The 9,987-nt window shown below is 53.8% G+C and overlaps 1 protein-coding gene across 1 annotated transcript; it reads right to left on the bottom strand.

Moving 5' to 3' along the window:
• Positions 1–2,197: 2,197 nt before the first annotated feature.
• On the bottom strand, positions 2,198–4,889 carry RABAC1 (Rab acceptor 1). The gene is made up of 5 exons (XM_025424853.3): positions 4,691–4,889; positions 4,168–4,380; positions 3,809–3,906; positions 2,519–2,620; positions 2,198–2,434 (listed from the first exon to the last, which is right to left on the bottom strand). The coding sequence occupies exons 1-5, from the start codon at positions 4,744–4,746 to the stop codon at positions 2,346–2,348; spliced, it is 558 nt and encodes a 185-aa protein (XP_025280638.1). The 5' UTR covers positions 4,747–4,889; the 3' UTR covers positions 2,198–2,345.
• Positions 4,890–9,987: the final 5,098 nt, after the last annotated feature.

Raw genomic sequence — 9,987 nt, 5'->3', positions numbered from 1 at the left:
TCCTGATCTCAGGGTCCTGGGACTGAGCCCCACGTCAGGCTCTGTGCTCAGTGGGGAGTCTGCTGGAGATCCTCTCCCCCTCTCCCTCTGCCTCCCCTGCTCTCTCTCACTCTCCTCTCTCTAAAATAAACAAGTAAATCTTTAAAAAAATAATAACAAGCTCACCTAGTATTTTCCAACATATTACACTTCCAACATATAACCAGTATAGAAAATTATTAAAAGACATTTTAGGGACGCCTGGGTGGCTCAGCGATTGAGCGTCTGCCTTTGGCTCAGGGCCTGATCCTGGAGACCCGGGATCGAGTCCCGTATCGGGCTACCTGCGTGGAGCCTGCTTCTCCCTCTGCCTGTACCTGTGCCTCTCTCTCTGGGTCTCTCTCATGAATAAATAAATAAAATCTTAAAAAAAAAAAAAAAGACATCTTATACCCTTTCCTGCTAAGCCCTTGAAGTCGGGTATGGATGCCACACTCACAGCACACCTCAGTTCGGGCCACCATGTTTCAAGGGCTCAGTAGCCACATGTGGCCACCAACGATTCCAGAACAGCGCCAAGTCCTCAGCGGGCACTCAACAGGACACTTGAATGGTGAGTGAATGGGTTTTGGTGATGCCACAGGAGGTTGGGGAGGCCAGGGGCCTGCACTGCCAGGCCTTGGTGCTGTGGCTCTGCTTAGGCCACCCATCCCTCTGCCTGTGGCTGCCTCCGTGTCCCTCTGGGCTCACTGAAATGTCACCTCCTCAGACAGCACCTCCAGGCCGGCCGCATCTGAAGCAGCTTCTCAGGGCCTGGCGCCCTCCTTTGTTATCATTTCGGCCTAGTGTTTTCCCTCAGGCCTGTTCCTCACCGCACACTCTTCACGTTATTAATGACGAGTGGGTTGTGTCCCTCCCACCTCAGAGTAAAGCCAAAGTCTTCCACTTTGCAGGGCTCACGTGCTCCAGCCACCTGGGCCTCCCTGCTGCTCCCTCCCGCCTCCAGGGCGCTGCCTGCCACCCCGCCTCCGGCCCTTTCACTGGCTACTACATCTGCCCAGAATATTTTCCTCTTAGGGATCTACAGCTGCTCCTTCACTCGGCTGCAGGGCCTCAGGGAGGCCTTTAATCTGTAACTCAGCTCCAGAACTTTCTTTATGCAGGAGAGCTAACATGGTAGGTTGTCCTTAGAGAGGGCTGCTTGCATCGTTGGCCCTTGGCTGGTGTCTGGGAACTTGGGATCCAGAAGGCTTCTCCCTGGCCCCTGTAAGAATGACTCAGTGTGTCCACGCTGTTTGTGCAAGTGATACTCTATGCTGAACCCCTGCTTTCCTTCTGGGAGTCTGGAATTTCGGTCCATGCTAGACAGAGGGTGCTCGTGTGGCCACCACCACCACCCCCAGCAGAAAGCCTGGGCCCTGGGTCTCTAATGAGCCTCCCTGGCAGACATCCATACCTGCTGTCACACCCTGCTGCTGGAGGAAACGAGCACAGCAGCACAGCGAGTGGGAGTCCCCTGGGAGGAGTCTGCGAAGCTCCAGCGGGGCTTTCTCTTGACTCTGCCCCATGTGCCTTTTCCCTTCCCTGACTTTGCTTTGTAGCCTTTCATGATAATGAATTACAGCTGTGGGTCTGACCATGTACCGAACCCTCCTAGCAAATCACTGTATATGGGGCGCGGTCTGGGGTACCCCTGGCTCCCTCTCCCCCCATCCCCCAGCACTTACCATCATTTGCCATCCTATTATATATTCTTTAATTAATTAATTAATTAATTTAAAGTAGGCTCCACACCAGTATGGAGCCCGGCACGAGGCTTAAGCTCATGACCCTGAGAGCAAGACTAGAGCTGAGACCAAGAGTCAGATGCTTAACCCCCTGAGCTGCCCAGGCGCCCCTCCCATGCTACTTTATTTTTTTAAAGATTTTATTTATTGATTCATGAGAGACAGAGAGAGAGAGAGGCAGAGACACAGGCAGAGGGAGAAGCAGGCTCCATGCAGGGAGCCTGACGTGGGACTCGATCCCGGATCTCCAGGATCAGGCCCTGGGCTGAAGGCAGCGCTAAACCGCTGAGCCACCCTGGCTGCCCCCATCCTACTTCAGTGATTTATTTTGCTTATCGAACCCCCACCTACCCAGGGGACCCCTCTATCTTGGCCTCTGCAGTCGCCCCGGACCACCCGCACAGGCCCACAGAAGACCCCGGGAAAGCATCTGAATGACAACTGTAACAGCTTTATTTCCACAGCTGGAATCCCGCCCTGGGCTCGAGATGGGAAGGAGGCCTTTGGCCAGGGCCTCGGGGCCAAGCGGGGCAGGGGGGAACAGGGATGAGGCAGCCGATTCCAGAGGCCCGCAGGTCCTCACACAGGCTCCATCTGCAGCTCTTCCCCATCCACAGCTTCCATCTGGTGGAAGGCGGCATGGGAGCCAATGACCACGAGGGTGGCTCCTGTAAGAAAATGGGCAGTTCAGGGCCTTGCTCCCTCACCTGCTCCCCCACCACCCACCCCAGCTTCCCAGACCCTGTACTCACCCAGAACCCAGAAGACAGCAGACCCTGCACCAGCCAGCCAGAAGAAGGGAAAGGAGACGCCCCCGGCCAGAGCATACTGATGGGCTGGGCTCACCTCTCGGCCTGGGGGTGGGGGTGGGGCAGATGGCAATGGGGGCAGCTGTTCCAACACTCATGCCCTCCCCCTGAGTCACCCCTGATGCCCCGCCCAGTCTGGTGACACAAGCTCCAGGGCCCCAGGATCATCCCGACTCCTCATGCCAAGGCCCTCCAAGCCCTGACCTCAGCCACTTCTCTGATGTTCCCACCGCCCACCGCCCACCGGAACAGAGCACACCTTCCTTACCACAACAATCCCCACTCCCGCCCTAGCCCTGCTCACGGCCCTTCAGCCCAACTTCTGTTAGGAAGCTCCCAGCCTCCCACTCCCCCAGACTACGGCTCTCCTGCCCCAATCTGCACCCACATAGACCAGGAGTCTCAAAATGGTCGCCCAATGGCCAAGCCTGATCTGTGGATGTAGTTTTTGAATCTGCACAATGTTCCCCCCAAATTTTGATTTATAGTTGATGGGAAACTAAGTGCTTTCACATAATCATGCAGACTTCTGGCTTCTCGGGCCGATTGGAAGATCGTGTCTGCAGGCCCTGGCGGCAACAGGGGCGGAAGCCAAGTCATGGCTGTGCTCCAGCCGCTTCCTCCATGCCACTCAGGTGCCTGCCTGGGCCCTGTCATGGGCAGAATGTGCAAGCCCCTGGACTCTGACTTGGGTCTTCCTGTTTGATCCCAGCTCTTCCATACCGCCACTCTGAATCTAGAGCTCCCCTTGGGTGGAGACTCAGTCCTCTTTTTTCCCAGTGGTGCTAAGGGCCAGTCTGGGACCAGAGGAGCCCCAAACCTCAGCTTCTCTCTTGGAAGAGTCCCAAGATCTTTCCGGCCCCACCCCAGGAAGCGGGAAGGCCAGGGGCACAGATCTAGGCCAGTGTAAGGTCGCCACCTGGTGTCCAACGTGCGTACCTGCAGCTGATGCTTTCTGCAGGACAGTGACAGGATGGGGGCGGCAGGGAGTAGCTTTAAAGGACAGGAGCCAGGTGAAGAGTAGGTTCTGGGGTATCTCTAGCTTTGAGAAATACCAACTGGGGGGATCTGATACTTGGGTGTGCGTATTTTGTGTGTCTAGAGTTCAACGGCTCCAGTTAGAGGGACCTAGTGTAAATTTATGCTTGGGCAGACGGGTTTGGGGTTTTAGGCTTGTGTTCCAAGACCAGGATTTGAAGGATCAGAGAACCATCTGGACAGGGAATTTCTCACCAAACAGCACAAACTTGGACTGCAATGTGCGGAGATAGAGGATGTAACAGGCGCCAAAGAAGACAGCCAGAGCCACCAGCAGCATAGGGGACGTCACCCTGGAGAAGGGTAGGGAGGCATGGGTCAGGCGGCTGGGAATGAGCCAGCCAGGGGGACCCTGACCACCTACGTCCTTGAGGCCAGGCAAGGCCAGGTCACGTCTGGTCACGCTGGGTCCCGGCCAGATTGCCAGGGCCGTGGTGGTGGCCTGGCCCTCGGGTGGAAAGGTCTGGCGCAGAGGTCCCCGTGGGGGCGGGGCCGAGCGGCGGGGGCGCGGCCGGGTCGGTGGGCTGGAGCGTGCGGGGCGGGGAGGCACTCACACGCAGTACAGGATGAGGCCCAGGAACACGAACACATAGTTGCTCTGGTAGTACTCCACGTTGCGTACGAGGCGCTGGCACAGCTCGCCCAGGTTGCGGGGCCGCGAGAAGCGCCGCTGGTCCACGAAGGAGCTCCAGGGCCGGATGGTCGCGCGGCGCCGCTCCAGCCACTCACGGCCCGCGCCAGATGGGATCAGTTTCGGCAGCAGGGTCCTGGTGGGCGGCGCCGGGTCAGTGGGAGACCGGGGTGGAGCCCGGAGCCCCCAGTCCCCACCCCCGAGCAAAAAGGGTGCCGAGGGGGGCTGGACTCCGGCGCCCTAGGGTGGAAGGAGGTCCAAGACCCCTGGATCCCAGAGGAGGAGGGGGCGGAGGGCCCAGACTCCAGAGTCCTTGAACTGGAGACCAGGGGCCCAGACTCTAGTGTCCAGAGCCCGGATTCCTGGGACCCGAAGGAGAAGGGGGCGGGGGGCCGGGGCTCCCGGGTTTGGGTCGGGGAGGGGGTGCCTAGAGCCGGCTCGCTCACGTGGCGCTCAGCCCTTCCGGCTCAGCATCCTTCTGCTGGTCCTTCTCGGCCGCCATGTCTGCGTCGTGAGGGGTAGAACCGCTGTAACGAGCCCGGGGCCCTGCAGACCCCGGCGGCCCAGCCCGAGCCCGGCCCCACCCAGCAGAGCCGACGTGGCGCCGTTCCGGAGCCGCCGGGGGCGGTGGTTCTGCCGCCGAGCATTGTGGGAGTTGTAGTCCTCATGGTGTCCGGGAGGCTCTGGCTCGCGAAACACCTTGGGAGTTGCCGCCGCGTGAAGCCGCGCTGAGCGCCTCTAGGCATTGTGGGAATTGTAGTTTCAAAAGCGAGGCGTGTGGCGTCCGGGAAGGTGGGTGGCCGGGAAGGTGGGTGGTCAGGACTCGGTGTTATCACGGGAGATCTAAAGGCAGAAGCGGGCGTCATGTACTCACCGCCCCCCCCCCCCCGGGAGTACAACGGGGCTCGTGAGAACTGTCGTTCTGACTCTAGAGTGCATGAAAAACACCTTAAGGGCCTGCTAAAAAACTCAAGTGTCCTGACTTTGAAGATCCGGGGTGGGACCCATTAATCTGCATTCCTAACAAGTTCCTAGGTAATGCGGATGCTTCTGGTCCATGGACCACATTTTGAATGGCTGTAGATAATTCCTGGGAATCTATTTGTTCTTGGAGGCAAAGGCAAATGGCGGAGGGAGTTTCTGAGGTGGAGAGCAAAGCTCCCCCCACAACCCTTGAGCTCCCAGGGATGCATGGGTTAGGACTAAGAACGTTGGGATACCCTCCTCCCCTCAGATAGCAAGACGAGACTTGGGAAAGGGTTGACTATTTATTGGGGAAGAGGGGCAGAGGGAGAGAGAGAGAATCTCTCTCTCTTTTTTTTTTTTAAGATTTTATTTTATTTATTCATGAGAGACACAGGGAGAGAGAGAGAGGCAGAGACACAGGCAGAGGAGAAGCAGGCTCCATGCAGGGAGCCCGACGTGGGACTCGATCTTGGGTCTCCAGGATCACGCCCCGGGCTGCAAGCGGCGCCAAACCGCTGCGCCACCCGGGCTGCCCTTTATTTTTTTATTTATTTTTTATTTTTTTAAGATTTTATTTATTCGTGAGAGACACACAGAGAGAGAGGCAGAGACACAGGCAGAGGGAGAAGCAGGCTCCCTGCAAGGAGCCCGAAGTGGGACTCGATCGCGGATTCTGGGATCATGCCCTGGGCAAAAGGCAGACGCTCAACCGCTGAGCCACCCAGGCGTCCTGGAGAGAGAGAATCTCAAGCAGGCTCCATGCCTAGTGAAGAGCCCAATGTGGGGCTCCATGTCAGGACCTTCAGATCATGACCTGAGCCAAAATCAAGAGTCAGACGCTTAACCAGCTGGGCCACCCAGGTACCCCCAGGATTGAGAAGTTTTAGAAGAGGGAGTTGTTATAATCGAAAGAGCTGGGATTTTGGAGTCAGAGATGAAAATATAGGCTGTGGGGCACTTGGGTGGCTCAGTGGTTGAGTGTCTGCCTTTGGCTTAGGTCATGATCCTAAGGATCCTGGTATCAAGTCCCACATCAGGCTCTCCACAGGGAGCTTGCCTCTCGCTCTGCCTCTGTCTCTCTGTGTGTCTCTCATGAATAAATAAATAAAATATTGAAAGAAAGAAAGAAAGAAAGAAAGAAAGAAAGAAAGAAAGAGAAAGAAAGAAGAAAAGAAAGAAAAGAAAAGAAAAGAAAAGAAAAGAAAAGAAAGAAAGAAAGAAAGAAAGAAAGAAAAAGAAAGAAAGAAAGAAAGAAGAAAGAAAGAAAGAAAGAAAGAAAGAAAGAAAGAAAGAAAGAAAGAAAGAAAGAAGAAAGAAAATAAGTAAGTCTAGGCTGTGATGACCTTCCTGATGTCATAATCGAGACAGTGGAGATCCTGATAGTACCACACTCACTTCTGGGATTATAATGACTCAGTTAAATGGTCTGTGTACAGTGCTTGGAAGAGTCTTGATATTTTATACTCTTCAATAACATCGACTAAATGGTAGTCGATGTTATTGCCATTACATTATCATGAATGTTTTCATTATTTCTAGAGTTACACTTTCTGAAAATAAATTATTTGAAGTGATCTGCACACCCAATGTGGGGCTCAAACTCATGACTCCAAGATCATGCTGCCAGCTGAGCCAGTCAGGTGCCCCTTGCCTTCCTAAATTTAACAGTAACATTGGGAGTTGTTGGCCCCTTTCTGTCAAGGTGTGGCTGGTATCTGAGGCATGGGCCTTTCTTTTTCCTAGCTCCCACAGCCATGGTTCCCCCTCAGTCTTAGGCCCTGCCCCTGAATGAGTTGTGGGTAAATGGCCAGAGTGCTAAGGGGTGGGTACACCAGAAGAGCCTCAAAAAATGTGTGTGGAAGGTTCAGCAAGCCCGGCTCCCTTACATGGAATGAAATTTCAGGGCTGGTGGGACTGCAGAACACCCAGGTGGAATAGCCTGGTGACTCCTAACCCCAGCTGTCTCCTGAGACCCACATCCCTTTTGGTTTGGGCTTTGAGGCCTGCTGGAGGGCATTCCCATGAGGTGGGGGAGACACCCCCTGCCAAAGGGGCTGGTAGAGAGGCCCCCTGTGTGGGGAAGGTCCCAAGCTGAAGCTCAATGAGCCATATTTTAAAGATCAAGTCTGGCTAGTGACTGTTTATTTCCCTGTTGTCAGCCCCAGGCCTTTGTGGAATCTTGTTCAGGCTTTTTTTTTTTTTTTTAATATTTTATTTTTTTATTCATGAGAGACACAGACAGAGAGAGAGGCAGAGACACAGGCAGAGGGAGAAGCAGGCTCCATGCAAGGAGCCAGATGTGGGACTCGATCCCGGGTCTCCAGGATCATGCCCTGGGCTGAAGGCAGTGCTAAACCGCTGAGCCACCAGGGCTGCCCAGAGTGGGACTGCGGAGGTTTCTTTATAGGAGGTGTCCAAGAGCATGGGCTGTGGACAGTGGTGTCCAGAGGATGTTGTGGGGGTGACGGCCCTCTGGGTGGGGTGTGGGAACTTTGAATCAGATTTCAGGCAATAGGGCCTTGGCACGGGGCAATGTGGGAGAGGACCCCCTTGACACAGAGATTGTGGGCAAGGTCAGAGGGTCCTTGAGGGAAGGGGATGGTGGGAGATGGTGGGGAGAGGGGGCCTAAGGTAGGTGGGCCCTGAATTAGGGGGATGGTGGGAGATAAGTGGGCTCCTGAAAAGACCATGGGAGATGAGCCCTGACCCCATGCTCCCTCCAGTCTGAGGCCTCCTTCCTGCCTCTTGGATTCCTGGAGGAAGTGGAGGTGGGAGTGTAGGAGGACCTTAGCACAATCAGAAATCTGGCTTATGTCCCTGCTGTGTGACTTCAAGGAAGTCCTTGCCCTCTCTGGTCCTCAGATTGCTCAGCTGTCTATGGGAGTACAGGTGCCCCTACTACCCAAAATGAAGCATTTCTATGAAACCTTTCGAAAGCCAAAATGATGTAAATCAAAGAGTATCCCTCACTTTCCAAAAGCTCATGTAATGCCACTTTTACAAAATACCTACATTAGTACCTGTCTTCCCTAAGTGAAAGAAATCTAAAGAGGATTTTCACTTTTACAAAAAATACTATTATGGGGGCACCTGGGTCCTTTAGTAGGTTGAGCATCTGCCTTCAGCTCAGGTCATGATTCCAGGGTCCTGGGGTCGAGCCCCACATCAGGTTCCCCGCTCAGCAGGTTGCCTGCTTCTTCCTTTCCCTCTGCTGCTCCCCCTGGTTCTGTGCACTCTCTCTCTCTCAAATAAATAAGTAAAAAATCTTAAAAAAAAAAAAAAAAGACCATTATGCATGAATGTAGGTAAATGTAATTGTCTGGGGTGGTGGGCATGTGCACACACCCACGCTTACATCTCTGGGCTGTATTAGAAAGTCTGTGGGCAGCCTGGGTGGCTCCGCTGTGGTGGCGGTTTAGCGCCGCCTTCAGCCCAGGGCGTGATCCTGGAGTCCGGGGATCGAGTCGCACGTTGGGCTCCTTCAGTGGAGCCTGCTTCTCCCTCTGCTTGTGTCTCTATCTCTCTCATGAATAAATAAATAAAATCTTAAAAAAAAAAAAAAAAAAAAGGAGTGTGCCTCAAGTGAAGGGGGACTGCGGCCCAATCAGAACGGCTGAAATTCAAACTATTAACAATACGATTAACACCGGGTGGGAATGCAGAATGACCTCAGAGCTTTGGAAAGAATGTGGCCATTTCTTTTAAAGCTAAACACAGTCTGTGCCATGATTAGCAATGGGCCCAACAGAGATGGGAGCCCATGTGTCATCGGGAGACAGAAGGTTCCCACTTCAAGGAAGTGCCAAAGCTACTGGTACATGGGACAATGTAGGTGACTCTCATAGGTGTGGTGAGGATAAGAAGCCAGACACACGAGACAACATGCTTGTAAGATCTCATTTATACGAAGTCCAAGAACAGGTGCAACTATTGGATGACAGAAATCAGAGCAGCCTCTGATGGGGTGGGGGGGAGTGCTGACTGGAAAGGGGCATGAAGGAACTTTCTGAGTGAGTTGAAATGTTCCACACCTTGATCTGGGTGGTGGTGATGCAATGCAATTTTTTTTTTTTTTAAAGTAGGCTCCACGCCCAGCAGGGGCTTGAACTCATGACCCCAAGATCAAGATCTGAGCTGAGATCAAGAGCTTGATGTTTAACTGCCTGAGCCACCCAGGTATCCCGCAATGTCAATTTTAAAAATCACTGAGCTATGCCCTTAAGATTTTTGCACGTCACTGAAAGTTTATCTCAATAAAAGAGCGAGAGAAAAGCACAGTACTTAGAGGTTGGACAGCTGAGGTTCAGATCTCAGATTTGTCCCCTCTCAGCTGTGTGGCCTTGAGCAGGTCACTCCCCCTCTCTGTGCCTCACAACCTGTGAGGACTGAATGAGCTGATACACCAGAGGGCAGAGCACAGAGTGGCCAATCAGTGAATCACCATCATCACCACCATTGTCACCATCATTGTTCCTCCCTTCCCCATCCTCCTCCAATGTGAGAGGATTCTGAGTCTGACTCTCTTCCTCTCTCCTGTTCTTCTTCTTCTTCTTCTTTTTTTAAGATTTTATTTATTTATTCACGAGAGACACACAGAGAGAGGCAAAGACACAGGCAGAGGAAGAAGCTGGCTCCCTACAGGGAGCCCCATGCGGGACTCCATCCTAGGACCCTGGGATCACGACCTGAGCAGAAGGCAGATGCTCAATGGCTGAGCCATGCAGGTGCCCCCTCTCCCCAGTTCTGATCCCATAATCCCACTGCCTGGTAAATTCAA

Source organism: Canis lupus, chromosome 1, assembly GCF_003254725.2.
Source record: "Canis lupus dingo isolate Sandy chromosome 1, ASM325472v2, whole genome shotgun sequence".
In the NCBI taxonomy this organism is placed as follows: domain Eukaryota; kingdom Metazoa; phylum Chordata; class Mammalia; order Carnivora; family Canidae; genus Canis; species Canis lupus.
The sequence above is the reverse complement of the archived record's forward strand: the minus strand, read 5'-3'. Positions and strand labels throughout refer to the sequence as shown.

What these genes read in the sequence shown, in the direction of transcription:
- RABAC1 (XM_025424853.3), bottom strand. Translation starts at nt 4,746, where the DNA reads ATGGCGGCCGAGAAGGACCAGCAGAAGGATGCTGAGCCGGAAGGGCTG. An exon ending in GGCCTCATCCTGTACTGCGT is followed by an intron (nt 3,907 to 4,167) that starts GTGAGTGCCTCC and finishes ACCCTTCTCCAG; the next exon opens with GGTGACGTCCCCTATGCTGC. An exon ending in GTCCAAGTTTGTGCTGTTTG is followed by an intron (nt 2,621 to 3,808) that starts GTGAGAAATTCC and finishes CCCCACCCCCAG; the next exon opens with GCCGAGAGGTGAGCCCAGCC.